Genomic DNA, 26707 nt, shown 5'->3' with positions numbered 1-26707 from the left:
AGCCTCCCATTTCCAAAAATTGTTTATCCGATCTCTAATTGAGATGGTACGAATTGGGTTTAAGTTACCCCCGGTTCAGGAGTCTGCATTCTCCTGTTCTACTTTGGGATCTTTGCGACCTCAGCAAACTTCCCAAGCGTTCCCTTTGCATCCGTTACTGGAGCAGGTGATTTACGTGGACTGGGAGCACCCTGACAGGATATATTTGCCTCCAAAAAGGTTTTCTGTCTTATATCCTATGGAGGAGAAGTTCAGGAAGAAATGGGGCACACCTTTGGTGGACTTCTGTAAATAAATAAAAGTTTAACCTGTCCAGTGGATAATGCCCAGGTATTCAAGGATCCGGCTGATAAAAAGCTAGAGTCCTTATTAAAGGCCTCCTTTTCGGTGGCTGGTGCAGCAGTTCAACCAGCAGTTGCAGCTATTGGGATTTGCCAATCCCTAAAGGATCGCTTTAAAAGGTTGGTAAAGAACATACCTTGCCAGGAGGAATCTGCCAAGGAGTTATCGGAGATTCCTCATGCCTTTATGTTTTGCAGTAGACGCATTGAAGGACTCAATCCAACAGATGTCTCCTTTTGCGTTACTGTCAATCCATATGCGCAGAGTCTTGTGGCTAAAGAACTGGTCTGCTGAGACTCCATGTAAAAGGCTACTCGCATCTTTTCCATTCCATGGAGAGCGCTTGTTTGGCGAGGATCTGGATAAATATATCCAAACGATCTCTGGTGGAAAGAGTGCATTACTCTCTATTAAAAAGAAAGGGAAGCAACCCTCTTATAAAATTTCCAATGCTCCAGGATCTAGTGCTTCTTCCCCTAAGCTGTACCGACGGCCTCAGCCATCTGGGTTTAAGAGACCCCAGGGTCAGAAGAAACCCTGGACCCAAAAGACACACAAGCCCAACTCCAAGTCTACCTTGTGAAGGGGCGCCCCCGCTCTCACGGGTGGGGGGCAGGCTTTGGCTGTTTGGGGATGCCTGGGAAGAACTATTTCGAGACAGATGGGTCATTTCCACTGTAAAATACGGTTACAGAATAGAGTTTCGGGAATTCCCCCCAAATCGGTTTCTGTACTCAAGGTTTCCGTCGGATCCAAATAAAAGAAGATGCCTATTCCTAGCTTTACAGCATCTGTCGATGCAGGGGGTAATTGTAAAGGTTCGCACAAGGAAAGGTTCAAAGGGTTTTACTCAAACCTATTCACTGTGCCGAAGCCAAATGGGGAGGTAAGGCCCATTTTCGACCTCAAAGCTCTCAACGTCTTTATAGACGTTCGATCCTTCCGCATGGAGTTGGTTCGTTCGATAATAAAATCCCTGAGAAAGGGAGACTATTTAGCGTCCATAGATATCAAGGACGTGTACCTTCATGTGCCAATCTTTGGTCCACATCAAAGGTTCCTACGCTTCGCTGTAGAAGGCAGTCATTTTCAATTCGTGACACTACCATTCGGTCTGGCCACAGCCCCCAGGGTTTTCACAAAGATTCTGGCCCCGGTGTTGGCTTCCCTAAGATCTCAGAAGGTCTCCATAGTAGGATACCTGGACGATCTACTCCTAAAGGATTGTTCTTGCCCCATGCTGATTCAAAACGTGTCAAGAACAGTATGGGTTTTACAATGCCTAGGTTGGATTCTAAATTTGGACAAGTCCGCTCTTTGTCTGACCCAAGCCTTGGTGTATCTGGGTCTGGTCTTGGACACCGCCCAAGAAAAGGGGTTTCTGCCCCCCTTAAAGGTCGCCTCCATAGTGGAACTTGTCCAGAAGGTGAAAAAAGAACTAACACCTTCTATTCGGCTGTGCATGAGGTTACTGGGCAAGATGGTGTCATCTTTCAGCGCAGTGCCATATGCACAGTTCCACTCCAGAGTGTTCCAGAACAGTATTCTAAAGGCCTGGGACAAGTCGACTCGAACCTTGGATCAGCCGATGGTACTATGGAACCTTTCTTGGGGGTTAAGAACCAGCAATTTGAAAAGAGGGAAATTTTTCCCACCAGTAGCCTGGAAAGTCGTAACTACAGACGCCAGTCTTCTCGGGTGTGGAGCAGTCCTAGAGGAGGCGTCTGTTCAGGGAGTATGGTCCCAGACAGAAAGGACCCCATCAGTCTATTGGAGATTCGGGCAGCTCGTCTGGCTCTGCGATTCTGGACATCCAGATTGCGGGGTCTTCCTGTCAAAGTCCAGTCCGACAACTCCACGGTGGTGGCATATATCAACCACGAAGGAAGTACCAGGAGTCGGACAGCCCAGAGAGGTAAACCATATATTGACTTGGGCAGAAAAACATGTGCCATTACTTTCGGCAGTGTTTATCCCGGGGGTGGACAATTTGGCAGGCAGATTTCCTAAGTCGCCAGAAATTGTTGCCAGGGGAATGGTCCCTGCACCCCGAGGTTTTTCTACAGATTTGCTGGCATCCAGATTCAATGCCAAGCTGGACAGGTTTGTCTCCAGGACCAAGGATCCGCTTGCTGTTGGGATAGACGCATTAGTAGTTCCTTGGGATCAGTATTCTCTGATATATGCCTTTCCCCCGATCCAAATTCTGCCGCACTTATTACGCAAAATACAGGAGGAGCAAAAACCAGTGATCCTAGTGGCCCCGGAGATCCTGGTAATCGGAGATTGTGAAGTTGGCAGTAGGGGACCCATTGGTCCTTCCTTGCCGTCCAGACCTGTTGTCTCAAGGACCCATAGTCCATCCTTCGTTACGGTTGCTGAATTTGATGGCTTGGCTATTGAGACCAGACTGTTGAAAGACCGTGGTATTATGGGTTCAGTCTTGTCTACCTTGATAAACCCTAGAAAGTCGGTTTCTAGAGCTATCTATTATAGAGTCTGGAAGTCGTACATTTCTTGGTGTGAGGAAATGGAACCCTCGTGGGTATACGATTGGTAGAGTTCTTGCCTTTCTTCAAGCAGGAGTAGACTTGCAGCTCGCTTTAGGGACAATTAAAGGACAGATTTCGGCCTTATCGTTTTTTTTTGTTTTTTTTTTCCAAAGACCAATTGCATCCCATTCTTTGGTGCAAAGCCTTGTCAAGGGAGTAACACACCTGAGGCCGCCGGTTAAACCACCTTTGTGTCCCTGGGACTTAAATTTGGTACTGTCAGCCTTACAGAGTCAACCGTTTGAACCTATTAGGCATATTCCTTTTGTCCTATTGACCAGAAAATTAGTTTTTTTGGTGGCTATAACATCGGCTAGAAGGGTGTCAGAACTGACCGCCCTTTCTTGCAAAGAACCCTTTATGATTCTTCATCAGGACAGAGTGGTCATGCGCCCTCGTCCGGATTTTTTACCGAGGGTAGTTTCCAAATTTCATTTGAATCAGGATATCATTTTACCTTCCTTTTTTTCAAACCCTAAGACTAGGGAGGACAGGTCTCTTCGCTCACTGGATGTGGTGAGGGTGATAAAAGTTTACTTGAAAATATCTGCTCCCTTTCACAAGACTGTTTGTGTTTTTTTTTTTTTTTTGTCTTGCCTGAGGGTCCTAAAAAAGGACAGCCGGCAACAAGTTCAACTATATCCAGCTGGATTCGTCAGACTATTATCCAGGCGTATAGATTAAAGTGCAGGGTTCCACCTTGGGGTTTAAAAGCACACTCCATTAGAGGAATTGGTGCATCATGGGCAGTACGCCAGCAGGTGTCTATGGCTCAGGTTTGCAAAGCGGCTGCTTGGTCTTCAGTTCATACGTTCGCCAGGTTCTACCAGGTGGATGTGAGATCTCAAAGGGAGACTGTTTTTGGCCACAGCGTGTTGCAGGCAGCTTTATAGTCTCAAGCCTGTTGGGCTTAGGGATAATGTGTCGTCCCCCCCCCCGATGCATTGCTTTAGGACATCCCACATAGTCATTATTATGGTGCTATGTGTCCCGTGATGTACGATAAAGAAAAATTGATTTTTAAAACGGCTTACCTGTAAAATCCTTTTCTTGAAGTACATCACGGGACACAGAGGTCCCTCCCCTCTTTCTGAGATCAACATTGCTTGCTACAAAACTGAGTTGCTTCCGGTATAGGAGGGGTTATGTGGGAGGAACCGTCTTACTATTGGTTGCCAGTGTCCAATCACCTAAAGGTTGGCGTATAACCCACATAGTCATTATTATGGTGCTCTGTGTCCCGTGATGTACTTCAAGAAAAGGATTTTACAGGTAAGCTGTTTTAAAAATCCATTTTTTAGCATTGAAAGGAGATTTATTAAACCTAAAGCCTCTAAAGAGGACATTCAGGCACACGGTGAAGGGTGATGAGTAGCGGTTCAGTCTTGAACTGCCTAAGGGGTTTCTATACTGTTAGAGGTGGTGGTGGTGTCAGCACAGAGTGTAAATAAATTAAAAAAAACAAACTTTTATGCCGCGTACACACGAGCTGACTTTTTGACCGGACTGGTCCGACGGCTTCATCGGACCTGCAGTGGACTTTTTCGGTCGAAAATGACGGACTTTAGATTTGGAACATGTTTCAAATCTTTGCGTCAGAACTCCGCCGGACCCAGTTCCTATCGAAAAGTCCGATCGTTTGTATGCTAGTCCGACGGACAAAAACCAACGCTAGGGCAGCTATTGGCTACTGGCTATCAACTTCCTTGTTTTAGTCCAGTCATACGTCATCACATACCAATCCGTCGGACTTTGGTGTGATTGTGTGTAGGCAAGTCTGTTCATTTGGAAAGTCCGTTGGAAGTCCGTCGGACCAGTCCGGTCGAAAAGTCTGCTCGTATGTACGCAGCATTAGATGTTTCTTAGTGAGCACAATGTGCAGGGATATCAGGAATATAGAAAATGGTAGACCCACACACTTGCACACTCTGAACTGGATAGACTGGCAGTTTTGTTAAATTATTCAGTCTTACAAGCTATGTAACTATGTTTTACAAGTGAATATTAATTTAAAGTCCAGTTAAACGTTGAGTTTAAATTGTTTAAATATATTCCAGGTGCATCCAAACAAAAGGTGTAAAAAAAGAAAACAAGCACAGCCAGAGAAGCTCATGCTGTAGGTAATTGGAGAGCTCTAGCTCTGACTCTGTAGGGGGTGTATTGGGCCACTGCAGAGAGACAACTGCTTACAGTTTGAAAGCAAGGGTCCTTCACTGCAGCATGCTGCAAAAGGACCGGAGGACAGGGTTTTTTCTTTCCATTGTAGCTGCTTTTTATTCCTTTTCCATTGCCACCTCCCCGACCCTTTAAGTGAATCAAACTGTTATGTTGCGGAGGCGGGTATTCCGATCATGTGGCCGCTGTGATTGACTGGCAGTCACCTGATCAAAAACCTCGGGATCGCAAGTATGCATCAGGACCTTTTCATAACACTTCAGCTACTGTGCTGGGAGCATGCTCTCAAAACAATATACTGTTTACATGTAGCCGTATATAATGCGGCTGGTCTGCGTTAAAGCCCACCTGCCAAGAGGTAGCATATCCACTTCCAGTCCGGGCCAATTCTGACATTCTTCTCCTACATGTTTAGAACCAAATATTTTTTTTTTTGCTAGAAAACTACTTAGAACCCCCCAAACATTATACTGTATGTATACAGTATGTTTGGGGGGAAAGTATTTGATCCTCTGCTGATTTTGTACATTTGCCCACTGACAAATGATCAGTCTATAATTTTTAATGTACAGGCCTGTTTGAAGTCTGCTAATGAACATCTGAATGATTCAGAGGATAATTGGGTAAAAGTGCTGTGGTCGGATGAGAACGAAATTGCGCTCTTTGGCATCAACTCATCTCCCCGTGTTTGGAGGAGGAGGAATGCTGCCTATGACCCCAAGAACACCATCCCCACCGTCAAACATGGAAGTGGAAACATTATGCTTTGAGGGTGTTTTTCTGCTAAGGGGACAGGACAACTTCACTGCTTCAAAGGGATGATGGACGGGGCCATGTACTATCAAATCTTTGATCAGGCAGGGCATTGAAAATGGGTCGTGGATGGGTATGCCAGCATGACAATGACCCAAAACACATGGTCAAGGCAACAAAGGAGTGGCTCAAGAAGAAGCACATGAAGATCCTGGAGTGGCCAGTCTCCATACCTTAATCTCATAGAAAATATGTGGAGGGAGCTGAAGGTTTGAGTTGCCAAACTTCAACCCCCAAACTTGGAGAGGATCTGAAAAGAGGAGTGGGGTAAAATCCCTCCTGAGATGTGTGCAAACCTGGAGGCCATTAAAATTCTAGACTGATGATTTCTTTCAGTGTACAAACATACAAAATCAGCAGGGGATCAAATACTTTTTTCTCTCACTGTATATCCACTCGCTGCCCACTTTATTAGGTACACCTGTTCAATTGCTTGATAACACAAATTGCTGATCGGCCAATCACATGGCAGCAACTCAGTGCATTTGGGCATCTAGACGTGGTAAAGATGACTTGCTGAAATTCAAACAGAGCATCAGAATGGGGAAGAAAGGGGATTTAAGTGACTTTGAACATGGCATGGTTACTTGTGCCAAACAGGCTGGTCTGAATATTTCAAAAACTGCTCATCTGCTGGGATTTTCACGCACAACCATCTCTAGGGTTTGCAGAGGATGGTCCAAAAAAGAGAAAATATTCAGTGAGCAGCAGTTGTGTGGACGAAAATGCCTTGTTGATGTCAGAGGAAAATGGGCAGACTGGTTTGAGATGATAGAAAGGCAATAGTAACTCAAATAACCACTTATTACAACCAAGGTGTGCAGAATACCATCTCTGAATGCACAACACATCGAACCTTGAAGCAGATGAGTTACAGCAGCAGAAGACCGGGTGCCACTCCTATCAGCTATTCGCACAGGCTCACCAAAATTTGACAATAGAAGTTTGGAAAAATGTTACCTGGTCTGAGTCTTGATTTCAGCTGTGACCATTCAGATGGTAGGGTCAGAATTTGACGTAAACAACATGAAAGCATGGCTCCATCCTGCCTTGTATCAACGGTTCAGGGTGGTGGTGTAATGGTGTGGGGGATATTTTCTAGGCCCACTTTTGGGCCCCTTGGTACCATTTGAGGATCGTTTAAACGCCACGGCCTACCTGAGTATTGTTGCCGACCATGTCCATACCTTTATGACTACAGTGTACCCATCTGATGGCTACTTCCAGCAGTATAATGCACACAAAGCTCTAATGATCTCAAACTGGTTTCTTGAACATGACAGTGAGTTCACTGTACTCCAATGGCCTCCACAGTCACCAGATCTCAATCCAATAGGGTACCTTTTGGATGTGGTGAAACGGGAGATTTGCATCATGGATGTGCAGCCGACAAATTTGCAGGAAATGCGTGATGCTTTTATGTCAATATGGACCAAAATCTGAGGAATGTTTCCAACACCTTGTTGAATCTATGCCACATAGAATGAAGGCAAAAGGGGGTCCAACCCGAAACTAGCAAGGCATACCTAATAATAAAGTGGTGTGTGTGTGTGTGTATAATATATATTGTGGGGAGATTGGCTAGTGGGGATCACCTTTTCTCAGAATGAAGGTAAGCGTACAGGCAGTTTCTTTAAAATGTGGCAGGTTGCCAGCTTTATTTACGGGTGGTTTGCAAAGTCATAAAAATAAACAAAACAGTAAAACAAATCCTTGCCATCCGGCGCTAAACTAAACAGTACACTGCTCTCTTTATACGGTCGGGGGCTGAGCCCCGACGCCCACAAAACATGAAGTAAAGCAAACATTTCTTTTCAATCCAAACAAACCGGGTTCCTCTCTCTGATTGTATATAAAGTGGGTGCAGCGCTATAAATACAAAGTGATTTGGGCACACAAGTGAACAATTATGAATAGTACTGTATATGTGTCACCGGCGCAAAACAACCCCTAATATCTCAAAAATATCTCAACCATACGTGTCAGGGTTGCTGCATTCAAACAAAAAAAACCCTTCATTAAGATGGGTAAGGAATGCTAATTGGTGTGTATGAATGCGCTACTCCCGTACTTAATCACCACCTACAATACTTATTTTCTATTATTCATGAATTGTTCATGTGCATAAATTTAAACTTTGTGCATAAACTTACAGCTCTACATCAATTCATCATATATCCATATATTAATCAATACATAAAACAAACATCCTTCAAACGTGTTACAAAATCTTTAATGTGACTGGCGTGCTCCTATGTTCCTTCAGTGTTCATATGTGACTGAGTGAGACACCTCCACCATTCAGATTGGCCACTCACCAGATGCTTAACTAAAGATACGCCTTTGGTTCATTCAGGGATAACCACTCCACTTAGGCAACCCTTCTCACCGACTAAAACTTGGACTTTAATATTCCTCATAGGAAAACATGGGGACAAAAAGCGATCATAGCGCAATATGTTTGAACCATTTATTTTAAAATTTCAAAGTTAAAATGATCACTCACATTTAAAAGTGCCCTCCAAGCTGGCACGAAGCTTATCCAGCAGTTACGGACGGGTAAGTGGTTGTTAGCATGGTCCGCCTGGTAATGATGTGCGGCCTCAATAATTTAAGAGATCTACGGGTGGACGACTCCACATTATTGGTAACAATGGATGTGGAGTCGTTGTACACCAATATAAAACAAACAGATGCCCTGGCAGCTGTAGCATGGGGAATGAAGAACTTATCAGATTTAAAATTAAAACAAAGGTTCATACTGGAGGGATTAAGGATGGCCATGGGGAATAATTTTTTCTGGCATAACCATAACTACTACAGACAGATCAAGGGAGTAGGAATGGGTAATAAGTATGCACCGAGTGTGGCCAACATCTTCCTAAGTAAATGGGAGGAGGAAGAGATTTTTGGGGGATGCTGGCCACACTTGCTGTTATACAAACGCTTCATTGATGACATTTTGATAGTGTGGAAGGGCAGCCAAGAACAACTGGAAGCATTTATCCAACATATTGGCTATAACAAATATAATATCAAATTTACGGCTACAGTACACCAACAAAAAATAAATTTTCTGGACCTAGAAATTTATAAGAACAAAAACTTGGGACTAGGACACACTTCAAAGAAACGGACCGGAATGGTTATATACCGATGGGGAGCTGTCATCACCCCCATTGGAAAAAAGCAATCCCAAAAAGCCAATTTACCAGGATAAGACGAAATTGTGACCAAATAGAGGATTACTTCCAGCAAACTGATACATTAATTAAGAGATTCATAGACAAGGGTTACAAAAGAGAAACACTGGAGGAAACACGTCTAAAAATAGCCAATATGGATAGAGAGCTAACGCTAACCAATAAAACCAGAAACCATAATCAGAGTGACAAAGTGCCATTTATAACGGGATTCAATAAACAATACAAAACACTAGAGAACATTATAAAGAAATATTGGCCCATAGTCAGTAATGATCCACAATTGAGCAAGGTACTACCAAAAAAAACAGCATTTGTATATAGGAGAGCAAGGAGGATCCGGGACAAAATAGTAAAGAATGTACCAGATCCCCCTAAAAAAATGTCAACGTTTTTCAATCAGGAGGGATTCTATAGATGCGGGAAATGCAAGGCGTGTAAATCTACTAGCAAAAGAGATAGAAAGACAACTAACTTCATGTCAAATAGCAATAAGCAAACCTACAAAATTGATAAACTTATAACATGTACGAGCACACATGTCGCCTACGTACTGGAGTGCAGTTGTGGACTGCAGTACGTGGGCAGAACAACCAGAGCCCTATCGGTAAGAGTGGGAGAACACGTTAGAAATATCAAAAAAGGATTTAAACACCATAGTGTATCCAAACACTTTAGGGATGTACATGGTAGGAACCCCCAACATCTAAAATTCTATGGAATAGATAGAATAGAAAAAGATTGGAGAAACACTAACATGAAAAGGGAGGTATCAAGAAATGAAACCCATTGGATATACAAAATGGACACCATGAGGCCAAAAGGGTTGAACGTGGAACTCGATATCAACTGCTATTTGGAAAACTACTAATTAGTATAGTATAAAATACTTACCAATTTCACCACATTCATAGCTCTTCATATCTTTATTTCTATGGTTATTATAACATTTTTTTCATTTTTATTTTATTTTTTATTTTTAATTTTAATTTTATTTTTCAGGCTTTATTTATATAATATTTTTTCTTATTTTTTCATTTTTTCATATAGTAATAATTTTTCTTATTCTTTTTATATATTTTTTTATTTATATTTTCCATTTTTTTCCATTTTTTAATTTTTTTCATTTTTTTCATATTTTTCACTGTATTTTTATTTTTTACTTGATTTTTTATTTTTATTTTAATTTTTTATTTTTAATTTTTTATTTTTATTTTATTTTTTATTTTTTATTTTATAATAGAACCAATATAAACGTAATGCAATAAAGGAATACAGGGGTTACATATATAAATGTATCTATAACTTTTAGAAATATTTTTTTTGGAATCATTATTGGGTTTTTTTGTGTGAATGTTCCAAGAAATAATGGGTTGTTGCTGCTCCATATTTTATATGGATCAGCGGCCAGGGCGGAATGGGTAAAACGTTTTAAAAAATTGTCTGAAAATGTGTAATATGTTTAAAACGTTGTAAAAGCCTCTCCAGCAGATATAGATGGGTCAGAACGTATGTTCGACATTCAGATATATTTATAAACTAAGTAAACAAAAAGGGGAAACAGCTACACTAATGCAGGTTATACAAAGGGAAAAGCCCTTAGTCAAAATGGCGATAATAGAAAGGAAGTCTCAGATGGAAACAGTACCTTAGTCAAAATGGCGGAACATGCACTTCCGGCCAAATGTAATATAAATAGAGTGGGCACCAATCAAACGGCAGCTTCCTGATGACGCATTTGTCGATGCGAAACGCGTAGAGGCTGCTGGGAGAATTTTGCATCAGGTGACCGGACGTGAGCGGGAACGAGGCTTGGAGCGCAAGCCGAGCGTGGAGGCCGCACATCATTACCAGGCGGACCATGCTAACAACCACTTACCCGTCCGTAACTGCTGGATAAGCTTCGTGCCAGCTTGGAGGGCACTTTTAAATGTGAGTGATCATTTTAACTTTGAAATTTTAAAATAAATGGTTCAAACATATTGCGCTATGATCGCTTTTTGTCCCCATGTTTTCCTATGAGGAATATTAAAGTCCAAGTTTTAGCCGGTGAGAAGGGTTGCCTAAGTGGAGTGGTTATCCCTGAATGAACCAAAGGCGTATCTTTAGTTAAGCATCTGGTGAGTGGCCAATCTGAATGGTGGAGGTGTCTCACTCAGTCACATATGAACACTGAAGGAACATAGGAGCACGCCAGTCACATTAAAGATTTTGTAACACGTTTGAAGGATGTTTGTTTTATGTATTGATTAATATATGGATATATGATGAATTGATGTAGAGCTGTAAGTTTATGCACAAAGTTTAAGTTTATGCACATGAACAATTCATGAATAATAGAAAATAAGTATTGTAGGTGGTGATTAAGTACGGGAGTAGCGCATTCATACACACCAATTAGAATTATGAATAGTAGTATATAAACAATAAATGTCCTTCATGAATAAATCAAACAATCCATCTTGATAAATAAACACTAATAATCACCACGTAAGTGTATAGTGAACACAAAAAGTCAAAATAGTCCCCCAAATGATGGAAGCAAAACATGAATATTGGGCATAAAGATGGTTGTTGATATAAGCTTTGTAGGTCTGGTGGCAACCTTGCCACTCAGGAGAAAATCCAAAAATGAGCATGAAATATAAACTATCTTGGTGACTTTCTCGGGATATTGATGCAACGGATAAAGATGTGCAGATACCACCACCCGTATGAAATGGAGGCTTACCAAACAGTTGGGACCCAAAACAGCATATGCTGTATGAGTCAAAAAAGCTTAAAAGTTGCCCCCTGGCAGATGATGGGGAGATCCCAACGGTGCACTGGAATCCTAGGAATGCCTCAGCAGGATGTCTTTTCTGTGTAGAGGTTAGAGACGTCCTTGGACCAACCCTATATAGGAAAGAAAGGGGCCATATAGTGTAATTCCGTAAATATGTAAAAATGTATTAAAAAGAAACACACTTACATTTAAGGAGAACAAATCAAGCGCTTGTAAATAAAAATGGCGGCAGTGGAGTCCTCCCGACGCGTTTCGTCTCATAGGACTTCTTCTGGGGTACCTCCTCTCTCTGATTCCCTTCTGAGTCTCAGGCCAGAGCACTGCTGTACTTTCTTCCTGGTCATTTAAAGTCCACCTGAGCATGGACTCAAGTGGACCACAAGACCCGGGCCGGAACCAAGCCTGCCACAGAGGCTGGAAAAATCCGGGCCGGATTCAGTCTCTGACAATAGAACAAATGCGAGGTGAAATATATTGATTATGACCTCACCTCACATATCCGACTTGCGAACGACTCCCACTTACGAATGGGCCGGCGGGCACATTCGACGGAACATCAGAAAACGACATATCTGCCGTTCTGCGCATGCTGTTCCGACTTAGGAACGTATTCGACTTGGGAACAAACCTACAGTCCCTAGCCCGTTCGTAACTCGGGGGCTGCCTGTATATGTATACATACCCTGGCAGAATTTGATTTCTTGGCCATTTTTCAGAGAGTATGAATGATAACACAAACTTTTCTTTCACTCATGGTTAGTGTTTGGCTGAAGCCATTTATTATCAAGTGTGTTTACTCTTTTTAAATCATCACAACAAACTACCCAAATGACCCTGATCAAAAGTTTACATACCCTAGTGATTTTGGCCTGATAACATGCACACAAGTTGACACAAAGGGGTTTGAATGGCTAATAAAGGCAACCATCCTCACACGTGATCCGTTTGCTTATAATTTGTGTGTGTATATAAAAGATATATTTTATCTATCTAGATATATATCTATATATAGATGATCATCTCTATTGGAAGAGATGAAATTGTTGTTGCTTCTGGTATCTGACATTACACAATGGGAGGAACAACATCTGTTCCTTTCAAAGTGTGCACAGGGCTGGATGCCACTGGTCGCATCCTTACCAGGCTTCCTGATCGCTCGGGAGAGCCCAGTAAAAGCAGTGGGAGGGGGGTGTGGGACCACTTTCTGCCCCCTGTAGAAGTAATCCAGCGGCTCTTTAGCCACTCGTTTACTTTTTACTGGCTTTGGAATCACTCGCTGGAAACACGGATACCCGATGACCGAGATATCACCCTTCCTGTCCAGAAATGTCCTGGTATGTTGCTGGATGGGAAGCCAAAATGAGTGCTCGCTGGCTGGAAGAGGTTAAAGAAAATGAACTCTTTGAACACCTTTTTTTCTTTTGATGCACCTGAACATATTTACGTTAAACTGAGAATTTAGCTGGGATTTAATATCATTGCATATGTGCCAAGCCCTAAAATGCCTGTGCAACTTCTATGAATCTATGAATGTTTTTGGGTGACTTGATATCTCAACTACAGTATAAAAATCTCCCAGGAGCTACTCCCCCACAGTGCGCTGGCAGGCTCTTGGGAGCCAAGGCAACTGCATCATTATTACTTAGTGGGATATCCAGTGTTGATCTTTAAAATCTTTAAATATTATTTTTTTTCTGTTTTTAGGTGGCTAATTTGGCCTGCTCAATATCCAATAATGAGGAAGGTGTAAAACTTGTTCGCATATCTGCAAGCCAGCTGGAAGCCCTATGTCCTCAGGTACTATTGACAATGCACATATGTTTCAATGTTTAACCACTTCAATACAGGGCATTTTGACCCCCTTCCTGCCTAGGCCAATTTTCAGCTTTCAGCACTAACGTTTTGAATGACAATTGCGCGGTCATGCGACACTGTACCCAAATGAAATTTTTATCAGTTTTTTTTTTTGCCACAAATAGAGCTTTCTTTTGGTGGTATTTGAAAAATGGTATGGACTCCCGCGCCTATGGTATGAGAAAAATGTAGAGAACTGCAGCCTCTATCAATAAACCCACCCTAAGGTGAAAATAAAAGAAAAGAGAAGGATAGAAATGGCGCTGTTCTTAATTTGGGGTGCTCAGAACCCTCTATATGCATAGTAAATTCCTGGTGTAAATCCTAAATAAATTAATGATATAACAAGGTGCAAATGTGCAAAAAAGTGTAACAGTGCCGATGCCTGAGTGGTTATACCAGACTGATATGCTATTACTGTGATAACTGGCACATAAACAAAAGTGCAGAAAAACACAAAGAAAACACAAAAAAACACAATGTGTACACACTCTTATATGCTAATCCCATGCTGCAGATTAAAGTGGTGTGAGCCTTGTAAGCAGAGGACCACAATCTGAAGTAAAATAAAAATATTTGTATTACACTAAAGTGGATAATTTCCTGTGCAATAATCGCAGGTGAAACCAATGTATAATAATATTGTACTAGGCTCAGCATGCATATAAAGTCCTTGAGTGAACCGTGCTGGTGCACTATAAGGCTTACATGCCCATGGACGTTTTAAAAAAACGGGCTGTAAAGCCAGTACAGACACCAGGAAAAAAAAAAGCGGCATTAACGCTTTTTTATCTGCGCTTTGCATTGAATTCAATGCACGTTACTCTGCACTGGCTTTCAGCCATGTTTCTCTGTCTCTATTCAAAATCGATGGTTCCCTATGGGAGCCCATTGATTTGAATAGAGGTCGCACCAGAAGTTGGATCGAGAGGACTTGTGGTGCGACTTGTGTGCTGTTAAGGGGAACCCCCACACAAAATGGCGTGGGGGTCCCCCCAAGATCCACACCAGACCCTTATCCGAGCACGCAGCCCAGCAGGTCAGGAAAGGGGGGGAGAGGTGAGCCCCCCCCCCCCTCCTCCTGGACCATACCAAGCCACATGCTCTCAACATTGGGGGTTGGGGCAGGGGGAGGCCCTGTGCCCCCCCACCCCAAAGCACCTTGTCCCCATGTTGATGAGGACAAGGGCCTCTTCCCGACAACCCTGGCCGTTGGTTGTATCGGTTCCCAGACCCCCACTGTATGTGAGTATGGGGTCTATCGTACCCTTACCCATTCACCTGGGGAAAAAAGTGTCACTAAAAAAAACACACTACACAGGTTTTTAAAGTCATTTTTTAGGCAGCTCCGCGGGTCTCTTCTGACTTCTCCACTCTCTCTGGCTTCTTCTTCGCACTCTGGCCTCTTCTCCTGCTGTCCGGTGTCTTCTGCCAGGCTCCTCTGCTATCTTCTGCTCTTTTGCTAACTCTTGCCTGGTCTTTTCCGTTGTCTTTTGCCCTCTTGTCTTCCGATGTTGACTCAACGCTCTCTCCCGCTATAATGCCATGTGCGCGGTGCGCAACGACTTGTATAGGCATGGGGCGGGGTCACCAGGTGATGTCATCTGGTGACCCCGCTCCTTATGATGTCACAGTCCCGGGGATGATGGGACTGTGATGTCATAAGGGGCGGGGTCGTTACGCACACGGTATTACAGCGGGAGAGAGCTTAGAGTCAACATCGGAAGAAGAGAAGAGGGAAGAAAAGACCGGGCAAGAGCTAGCAAAAGAGCAGAAGACACTGGGGAGAGCGGAGAAGTCGGAAGAGACCCCCGATGCTGCCTAATAAATTACTTTAAAAACCTGTGTGTGTGTTTTTTTTTTTTTGTTTTGTTTTGTTTTTTGACCCTTTTTTTTTTTTTTTTTTTTTTTTTTTATTCCCCCAAATGAATGGGTAGGGGTACGATGTACCCCATACTCATTCACATAGGGTGGGGGGCCCCCAGATTCCGATAAGCCCCCCGCCCACAGACCCCGACAACCAACGCCCAGGGTTGTCGGGAAGAGGCCCTTGACCTCATTAACATGGGGACAAGGTGGTTTGGGGTGGGGGGGCACAGGCCCCCCGTGCCAAAGCACCAACCCTCCCATGTTGAGGGCATGTGGCTTGGTATGATCAGGGGGGGGGGGGAAGGGGAGCCCCCCCTTTCCTGACCTGCTGGGCTGCGCCGTCTGAGGTCTCATCGAGCGGTCAGAGGGCGAAGCCAAGAGACAGAGGGTCTCATCAAGGAGTCAGAGGACCCAGCCAGGGGACAGCAGGTCTCGGTTCCAGGAGTTAGGTCGGCTCCTATCAAGGTGTCAGGAGAACCCCAATCCATAGGCAAGAAATAGGCCGTGCAGCAGGGTGCTGCTGCGACTAAAGGGTAGAGAGCCAATTGTTCCTGGAGAGCTGGACAACCCAGTCAAAGGGACTGTAATACACTATGGAGCTTTTTCCTTCTCCACATGTGGGCATTATAAGAGGCTAGCCGCAAGAAGATCATTTCCCCCGCATACACGGAAGCAAACTGCTGACACAGGACACCTTTTAAAGAAGCACTTGAATGACAGTTTTGAACAACACTTTGTCACTTTATTATCTGTATGATACTTTGACTTTATAGTGCACCAGCACAGTTCACTCAAGGACTTTATATGCATGCTGAGCCTAGTACAATATTATTATTATTATTATTATTATTATACATTGGTTTCACCTGCGATTATTGCACAGGAAATTATCCACTTTTTAGTGCACTACAAATATTTTTATTTTTATTTACTTCAGATTGTGGTCCTCTGCTTAAAAGGCTCATGCCATTTTAATCTGCGGCTTGGGATTAGCATATAAGAGTGTGTACACAACATTGTGTTGTTTTTTATAGTTTGCTTTTTTGTGTTTTGTCTGCACTTTTGTGCCAGTTATCACAGTAATAGCATATCAGTCTGGTATAACTACTCAGGCATCGGCACTCTTTTGCACATTGGTACTTTGCTATAGAATTCATTTATTTAGGATTTACACCAGGAATTTACCACGCATATAGAGGGTTCTGAGCACCCCAAATTAAAAACAGCTCCATTTCTATCCAGCTCTTTTGGTGGTATTTGATCACCTCTGCGGATTTTTATTTTTCGCGCTATAAACAAAAAAAGAGCGACAATTTTGAAAAAAAAAACACAATTTTTAACTTTTTGCTATAATATCTCAATTTAAAAAAAAAAAAAAAAAATTTCCCTCAGTTTAGACCGATGTGTATTCTTCGCCTCCATATTTTTGTTAAAAATTGCAATAAGCGTATATTGATTGGCTTGTGCAAAAGTTATAGCCCCTACAAAATAGAAGATTTTTTTTTTTTTTGGCATTTTTATTTTGTTTTATTTTTTACTAGTAATGGCGGGGATCTGCGATTTTTTTTTTTTTTTTTTTTTTTTTAAGTCTGTTTGACCCTGATTGTTTTCTAGCGGTGTTGTGCTTTGCATAATTGTATGAGAAGTGTCTGTATGGTATTTTGTTTGCTATCCGTGTGTTTGCTTTCACTTCTCTGTGCTCTTCTTTGCCTCCTTTTGTCGAACATCCCAAAAATTTACTGGTAGGTCATTGACTTTTTCAACTAGGTTTTGCTTCGTTAGAGGTCTATGAATTTGGTGGACCCATCAGATTGGAAGCACTTAGTAGCAAAGTGTCCCACCTCCCCTATTTTAACCAACAGAGCGCCTAACAAAAAATGTACTGCTGTTGTCCTGGCTTCAGTGGAATTTTACTGTGCAATATCTGTAGGGAATTGCCAGTATAACACTTTTGCACTGCACTAACGAGTGTTGTATTAGGGCAGGCATGTCCAAAGTCCGGCCCACGTTCCGGTTTAACATGGCCCCCCTGGTGATATAGATAGATATCTATATAGATATCTATCTTTATCTGTTTTGTGGCCCCCAGGCCAAGATATATACCGTATTTATCAGCGCGTACAGGAGAATCTCCTAATTACTAGGCGGCCTATGTAATAGGAAGTCCCATCTCCTGGGCTGCCATTGGACGATTGTTCTGTCTATCATAGGAGGCGAAACTTTTTTTTATTAAAGAGGCCGCCGAGTAAACAGGAGATTCTCCTGTATGTAATCTGTCGTCGCTCGTCCCGCCCCCCCCCCCCCTCCCTGTCCCCTCCGAGGCTGCAGATGGGCATCGATCGGGCTGCACTAATGGCAATGGTGAGGCTGCAGATGGGCACTGACCTTATTTTGCTTCACAGTTCTTTATTTAAAATTTATATTTTTTTTCCTGCAAACTTCCCTCTTAAAGTGAAGGTGCGTGTTATACGCCGATAAATACGGTATATCCAAATAACATGCCTAACCTCATCCTTAGTGGTTGGGGGCCACAAAATATATAGAGAGATAGATCTAGATATTCAAATATCACGCCTAAGCTCATCTCTTCACCACACACAGCCACAAAGGCAAGAGAATTCTTGTTGGTCAGTTTATAAGTGCTCGGACGAACACACTTAGACAAAATTTTAATGGTTCAAAGAATGTCAGTCAAAATGGTCGGCCCTCATGCATGTTCACTTCATCAAATCTGGCTCTCTTTGAAAAAAGTTTGGACACCCCTGCATTAGGGCATTACATTTATTTTCTGTCAATGCACACAGGTGTCCTCAACACAGCACACCAAAACCTACGTACAGATTACTCACAACTGAATGTTGTGGAGTACTAAAATGCTCCATTGTGTGCTGTGTAGGGTCACTAAAATCGATTGAAATGCACAGAGCCATGTGTATCATTTTACAGCCACACAATCGTGTAAATCAGCCTTGCAGGCCATGTAATAGGAGAACACAGTCGGTAATGGGGTGCTGTTGACATTTGAGGAGCTTAAATGCAGGTACCAGCTCCCTAAAAAACACTTATTTCGCTACCTCCAATTTAGGCACGCTTTTTCTGCTCAATTTGGGTTCTCTAACAAAGATGTGCTGGTTGGTGATCTGGAATCCTTGCTTGGAGACCAAGACCTCCCTAAAGCACTATCTGTAAACAACTATTTATAGATACTGCTAAGGTTCTGGCCTCCTGTCGCACTGCCTGGTTCTCAGACTTCCCGCAGCTTGATGGTGATAACTGGGACGATGTGTGTAACTCTACCTTTTCTGGACTGGTGTCAGCACGGGATCACCTGATACAATTCAAATTTCTCCATAAAATATATTACATGCTAGCTAAACTTGCGAGAATCTTTCCACTGCATCCCTCGAACTGTTGGAGGTGTGCTGCCCCTGGGGTGGGTTTTCTGGCATTGCACACTGATCCAGCAGTTTTGGGCAGAGGTTATGGACTGTCAAGTCAGTTACGACGATTACCATCAGACCTGCCAAAGCAGTCTGTTGGGACTGGTGGATCCGTTGGCACCCAAAAAGGTGATCCGTACACTGCTTACCCTGCTTCTGTATTATGCATGTAAAATAATCATTCTGTCATGGAAGAAACCGGTGGCCCCACCATTGTGGCTTGGAAGGCGTTAATTAATAATACCTTACCGCTGAACAAAGCTATGTTTCTTATTAGAGGGGTATCAACTAAATTTGAAAAGGTGTGGGGCAGTTGGATAAATGATAGTTCTACCAATTTGGGTTAACTGCTTATTGGTTAAAAGTTTATACTGTGGGCAAATGCTAACTATTTGCAGGCCTTGGGGAGCACTTGGCCCAATACCTGTTGATATCCCTGGGGTGATGCGATTTGACTCTGTGTGCTTTATTTTCCTTATTTACCTCTTTATAAGAAATTTGTCACTGGTATGTTCTGGAGCTTCATTGTTCACCGGTGCTGGTGTATTGTAGTGCTGACTGTTGTTGACTCTGTTTCAATGTTTGTAACTACTTTTTTTTTATTGAAATTTTCATAATAAAAGAATGGGAGAACACAAATCACAGTACAATACATTCAACATACAGTGCTACTCAAATAAAATGTATAGTTTATACCATAACTGTAACCTAAAGGAGTGCATCAAATCGATACATGAGTGCATCAAAAAATCTAAATTGATGACAAGCTTTTAAGCAGTCTTATTCTGTGCTATTTAATCATTTTGTAATAAGTGGTCAATAAAATCTGGTCAGTGAGTTCCTACTGCCAGTGTACATTCTGAAGGGTGTGAAACATAGGCACTTTACCACACTGAAGACTTGCTATCACATTTCTCCCCTTGTGGAAGATGATTGTTTTACACACTGTATGGTTTAATCACATACTGTTCAGGCCATTTCTGACATTTCTCACGTACATGTAAAAATTTGCATTTTTTGCTAGGAAATTTAGAACCCAAACATTGTTGTTTGTTTTTTTTTTTTTTTTTATTTTTTTTTTTTTTTTTTTTTTTAGCAGAGGCCCTAGAGAATAAAATGGTAATTGCTGCAATTTTTTACATATTTGTGCAGCCATTTTTAGGAAAAAGTTAATTCTAATACATTTTTGTGCATGCACAATAGAATACCCAATTTTTGGGTAAAATATAGATGTGGCAAGTAAATATCAATATATCATGCTTTTTAAATGACTGTATTTATTGGCGTATAACACACTTTTTCACCCTGAAAATCGGGTGTAAATAGCATGTGCGTGTTATACGCCAATACTTAAATTTTAGCTGCCTCGGAGGGGACAGGGAGGGGGACGGGATGAACGCTGTCAGATTACATGCAGTGAGAATCTCCTGTTTACTTGGTGGCCTCTAATAGGAAGTCCCGTCTCCTGGGACACCATTGGACCACTGTTCTGTCTATCATAGGAGATTCTCACTGTATGTAATCTGTCGGCGCTTGTCCCGCCCTCTTCCATGTACCCTCTAGACTGCACTGATGGCAATGGTGAGGCTGCTGCAGCGATGGCAATGGTGAGGCTACTGCAGCGATGGCAATAGTGAGGCTGCAGATGGGCACTGACCCTTATTTTGCTTCAAAGTTCCTTATTTAAAACGTAAGTGTTTTTCCTGAAACTTCCCTCTTAAAATGAATGTGCGTGTTATACGCCGATAAATACGGTATGCACGCCTATGGAATGGCGACAAAATACGGTACAATAAATAGTCTATTGGTGACATTTTAAAAGCCACGTGAACACAGCGCAAGGACTTTGCGGGTAATATCAGAAATAATGGCAAAGTCTGTACAAAGTCTCAATCCTCCATTATGGGATCATGCCAGAGCCACACATGAAATGACCCAGTGAGAGTTGCTACGGTGGCAGCAAAACAAACTATAATAAAAAATGTCCAATCTTGTTCTAAAGTCAAAATAAGTACTTTAATAAAAAAGTGCACAAAAGGATAACCCTTCACACTATAATCACTTTTAAGATCCTTACTGTGGTAGATGCAATGAGGAACCAGCATGATCCGTACTCCATGGGAGGGCAAAGCTGTATCATACAGCTGGCTGGTATGAAAAAATCCACAACCGCAGAGAAGGATGGATGTGAGTGCATGCAAGCCGTAAAGCACACCCTAGCTGGAAGTACAGGGGTTGGACAAACCTATGGAACCCCCAGGTAAAAGAACGGAATTGTTACCCAATATGGTGTTGGACCACCTTTGGCATCCAAGATGACCTGAATTCTCATGGAAGGTGCAAGACTTTGAATGCTCATCAAACCATGATTTGCCAACACCAACTGTGAATTGGAGCTTCATGGTGTTGGTAAATGGCACTATCTTCGGGAAACCATGTGCACCACACGAGGTGCACGTGGTCGGCCAAAATTTGTACCTAGTCGCTGGCAGTGACTCTACATTTCAAGGTGATGATGGAGCCTGCACAATACCAAGGTATGGCTGCGTAAACCAGAGTTGTGCTGCCACCATGCATTACCGTTGGCACGAGACAGGTTGTACGTTTGGGACCTTGTTCACTACGCATAAACACGTCTGGTGGTTGGGAATTGTGTGAAGCTGGATTCGGACCATAATACAGGGTTTCATTAATCGATGGTCCACGATTTATTGGTGTTGCACCACTCTCCTCTTCTGAGCATTAATTTTTTGTCACTAGTGGTATGGTAATTGCAGCTCGCCCGTGAATGTTTTGCTTATGGGGTTCCCTCCGCACAGTTTTTGTGGACACAGGCTTTGGAAGACTGAGATTGAACTCTGCAGTCACTTTTGCAGCAGTTTATTTATTTTTTTTTTTTTCTTATTCTGCGTCACAATACTGCAGTATCCATTTGGTCTCTTTTGGTCAGTTGACCACGTCAGACGATGGTTCCAAGAAACACCACAAATTGGCAAGTTACAAAGGCACAAGCTGCGCAGGCACCAACAATTTGCCCTCTTTGAGAATCCGTAAGCTCTGACATGACTCTGTATTACTAGCAGCTCAGTGAATGACAAATGTGAGGCTTCTCACCTGTTAGCTAGGTGCCTCCTTACACAGCAGAAGCATGTTACATCACTTCCGCTTTCATCGTGAAACATGTCACTTTCACACTTGCAAATCCTGTAGTGTTTCCATATTTTTGTCCAACCCCTGTATGTCACCGCTGGACAGGAAGTCTTAAAGCAGCCATGTTTTTGGAGTCCTCAGCTCCAGTGACCATGTCAGATATAATGGCAGTCTGAACGGAGAAAAACTAGCCTCAATCATCCATTATGGGATCGATCCAGAGCAACACATGGCCCCGTGAGAATTGTGCTATTGTGGCAGCACTATAAGTCCATGTCCAAACTTAAAATTTGATTAAGTGTTTTGTTCCATTAAAGTCCACTAAAAGGATGATAACGCTATACAACTATGTACAATTCCCAACATCACTAATCCAGATGTATCCTTGTGGATACATCATCTAGGTTAAATAAGGTGACCACGATTCTGGTGGAAGGGTCCCCCTCTTTCAAGGACCCTGCCGACAGAAGGGCCGAGGCGGTTGCCCGGTCTATGTTTACGGTGGTGAGGTCGGCGATTCGGCCGGTGTTGGCCACGGCTCTGGTGTCACAAACACTTACTGAATGGGTTAAGTTGTTGCACAGCGAGTTGGGGAAGGAGCAGGTTTCTCCAGTCTGTGTGGAACTGGCAGACAAGTTGGTGCACAGCCTTAAGTATATTTGTGATGCAGCCCTGGATACGGCCTCTTTGCTTTCTAGAGCCTCAGCAGTAGTGCTGCGTCGGCTCAAGTGTTGGTCTGTGGACCAGACATCTAAGAAAGCGCTGGCGGAGTTGCCCTTCCAAGGTGGAAGGCGGTTGGGCGCCTCTCTGGGTGACATTATTAAAGATGTTACTGGGAGAAAGAGTACTTTGCTGTCACAGTCCAGAAAGCGTAAGGAGCCACGCAGGGGCCCTCTTTTGCTCAGAAGCATTTTTTCGTCAGCTTGTTTCGGTGGGTAAGCATTCCCAGTCCAACAAGGTGCCCGCTGAGGGACAAAAGCATCCCTGGTATCGCAGGCCTGCAAACAAATCAGCTATCGCATGAAGGTTCACCCACGTCCGGCTGTCGGGTGGGGGGGGTCGCCTTTGGGAGTTTGCAGACCGGTGGACTTCTCTTCTTTCCGACCGGGGGGTCTGCGAGCTGATTTTGTCAGGCTACAAGATGGTTTCTTTCTTTCTTGTCTGCCAGACAAGGTTTTTCCCTCCTAACCTTCATCTCTTTCCGTCTCATCGGGAGGCCCTGTTTGGGGCAGTACAGGACTTGCTACTGTGCGGGGTGATAGTGTCTGTACCGGCGTCTGAAAGTCTTCAGGGATTCTACTCCAATCTGTTATCCCGAAGAAGGAAGGGGTCCGTCCGGTCCTGGATCTCAAGGCCCTCAATTGTTTTGTGAAGGTTCGGAGGTTCAGGATGGAATCGGTTCGTACCGTGATCGCTGCACTTCATCAGGGTAATTTTCCTGGTGTCCTTGGACATCAAGGACGCATACTTGCATGTCCCCATATGCCTCAGGCACCAGAGGTTCCTGCGTTTTGCAGTCGGGGGCGCGCACTACCAATTTGTAGCTCTTCCCTTTTGGCTTAGCGTCGGCACCAAGGGTCTTCACCAATGTTCTGATTCTCGCGTTGCTGAGACGAGGGATCACGATCGTGGGTTACCTGGACGATCTCCTTCTGAGTGCAGTTTCTGCCTCAGAACTGAGGGAGGATGTGGCGATCACCATGCAGACTCTTCAGGAGTTTGGTTGGGTGTTGAATCTCCAAACGTCGGTGTTGCTGCTGACCCAGCGCCTGGAGTACTTGGGGTTGATTCTGGACTCCTCAAAGGCGAGAGTCTTTCTTCCTTCAAGCAAGCTGTAGACTCTCTCCACTCCGCACTGCGGTTACGGATGTCCCGCAAGTGGTCATCCCTGCGTTTTTGCATGCGAGTTCTGGGTCTCATGGTAGCCACTTTCGAGGCTGTACCGTATGCTCAATTCCACACTCGAGTCTTGCAGAAAGAGATCCTGTCCAAATGGGACAAATTTCTGACATCCCTGGATTGTCAAATCCGGGTGAGCCGTCTAGCCAGGGATTCGCTTCTCTGGTGGCTGAGGTCCCCGGCAATTTGGTCCGGGAAATTGTTCCTTCCTCTCCATTGGACAGTGATCACAACGGACGTCAGCCTGACTGGCTGGGGGGGGATTTTGGTCATCCAGTCGGCCCAGGGTCGCTGGACGCAGGAGGAATCCCGCTTGTCGATCAATGTTCTGGAGCTGCGGGCGATCAAGCGGTCACTCTCCACGCGGTTGCAGAGGCTGCAGGGTCCTCCAGTCAGGATCCAGTCGGACAACGCCACAACGGTGGCTTATGTCAATCATCAGGGAGGGACGAGGAGCTCAGCAGCGGCGCTGGAGGTCCCCCACATCCTGCAGTGAGCAGAGCGGCACGTGCCGGCTCTGTCAGCCGTGTACATTCCGGGTATAGAAAACTGGCAGGCGGACTACCTCAGTCGTCAGTTGCTGGACCAGGGGGAATGGTCACTGCACCGGGAAGTGTTTCAGCTCATTTGTCTACGGTGGGGCATGCTGGATGTGGCTCAATCGGAAGGTGCAGAGGTTTGTGGCCAGGTCAAGGGATCCCTGGGCGGATGCGTCGGACGCGTTGGTGGCCCCGTGTCAGCTCATTTATGCCTTTACCCCTCTCAGGCTCCTCCATCTACTACGCAGAGTGGAGGCCGAGGGGATTCCGATGATTCTGATTGCCACAGACTGACCTCGACCTCGACGAAGATTTATCATCGCACCTGGAAGGCCTACATCTCCCTGTGTGAGGAGGTGGCTTGGCATCCGCGTTCATATTCGGTTTCCAGGAACATGCTGTTTCTGCAGCGGGGAATGGATCAGAAGCTTGCATTAAGCACCATTAAGGGGCAGATATCAGATTTGGCTATCTTCTTTCAGCAGCCCCTGGTGGCTCACTCATTGGTGCGTATGTTTGTTCAGGGGGGTTCGGCATTTGTCCCCTCTGGTACGCCCGCCGCTGCCCCCCTGGGATCTGAATCTGGTGCTCCAGAAACCACCGTTCGAGAACATTAGGGAGATCCCTTTACTGACGCTCTCTCAGAAAGTGGTCTTTCTAGTGGCTATTACGTCCAAAAGGCGGGTCTCTGAGTTGGCGGCCTTGTCATGCAAGTTTCCCTATTTGATTCTCCACAAAGATAAGACGGTGCTGCGTCCGCAGCCCTCTTTTCTTCCGAAGGTAGTTTCTGCCTTTCATCTAAATGAGGACATTGTGCGTCCGTCCTTATGTCCTCGGCCGTCGCATCCCAAGGAAGGTCGCCTTACATTCTCTGGATGTGATCCGGGCTCTACTTGTGTATCTGTCTAATACAGCTCCTTTCCGGAGGTCGGACTCTGTTTCTCGGTGGTTGGTCCGAAGAAGGGCCTGGCGGTCTCATCGGCCACCATTTCTCGGTGGATCAGACAGATTGTTGTTCGGGCTTACGCCATAAGGGGGCGGGCCCCTCCCTTTCCCATTACTCCCTTTCCCATTACGGCGCATTCTACCAGGGCAATCGGTGCTTCCTGGGGCTTCCGGCATCAAGTGTCCATTTCCCAGGTGTGTAAGGCGGCTACCTGGTCGTCAGTACACACTTTCACCAAATTTTACAAGGTCGATGTGGGCGCATCTTCGGATGCATGCTTCAGCCGCAAGGTTTTGCAGGCGGCCATCTGAGGTTGAGGCTCCTTTGATGGGGAGTTTTTTCTTGTGGGTGGAGTTTATTTTTTCTTTGTTCCCACCCCTTGTTTTTGGCACTGCTTGGACGTTCGTAAGGTCAAGATTATAGTGCTGTGTCCGTCAATTAACGAAAAAGAAAATGGGATTTTTTTTTTTTTTATACTTACCTTAAAATCCCTTTCTCTGAAGTTCATTAAAGGACACAGCACCCACCCCTCCTATTTATGTTTGTACTGCTTTTTGACGAACTGAGCAGCTGGGAGCAGAGTGGGGGGTTATTGCCAGTAGGACCGCCCCCTGGGCGGTACTGTGCTTGTTTTTTTTTCTATGTTCTGCCTAGTCCTCTCCTAAAGGTGGCGATATAACCCTAAAGTCAAGATTATAGTGCTGTGTCCGTCAATGAACTTCAGAGAGAGGGATTTTATGGTAAGTATAAAAATCTTTAAAAATATAACTTTTTTTTTTTTTTTTTTTTTTTTTTCATACCATTCAGAAAACTGTACAGCAGCTTGGGTTGTGTGTGTGTGTGTGTGGGGGGGGGGGGGGGGGGGCGGTTAGGGAGAGCGCAGATATGTTTTATTTGCTTTTTGAGTAATCACAGTACACCTGTGATAAACCATTAACTGTTTTGCAGGTTATCAATGCTGCTTTGGCACTTGCTGCCAAGCCACACAGTAAAGTGGCACAGGAAACAATGGACCTATTCAAAGATCAGTGGGAAAGACAAGTTCGTATTTTGACTGATGCTGTTGATGATATTACTTCAATCGATGATTTTTTGGCTGTTTCAGGTAAATTTGGACAATTAGGTGGCAGATGAGGCTTA

At 44.0% G+C, this 26707-nt stretch overlaps 1 protein-coding gene across 1 annotated transcript in view; it reads left to right on the top strand.

Annotated features, from left to right (window-relative positions):
- The window catches only part of CTNNA1 (catenin alpha 1), a 215180-nt gene that overhangs the window by 125580 nt on the left and 62893 nt on the right, over positions 1 to 26707 (top strand). Inside the window, 2 exon segments of the mRNA XM_073620754.1 lie at positions 13575 to 13667; positions 26516 to 26672. Coding sequence (XP_073476855.1) covers positions 13575 to 13667; positions 26516 to 26672 — 250 coding nt within the window.

This window comes from Aquarana catesbeiana, linkage group LG03 (genome assembly GCF_042186555.1).
Source record: "Aquarana catesbeiana isolate 2022-GZ linkage group LG03, ASM4218655v1, whole genome shotgun sequence".
Taxonomy (NCBI): domain Eukaryota; kingdom Metazoa; phylum Chordata; class Amphibia; order Anura; family Ranidae; genus Aquarana; species Aquarana catesbeiana.
Note: the sequence above shows the minus strand (reverse complement) of the source record. Positions and strands in the feature narration are given on the sequence as shown.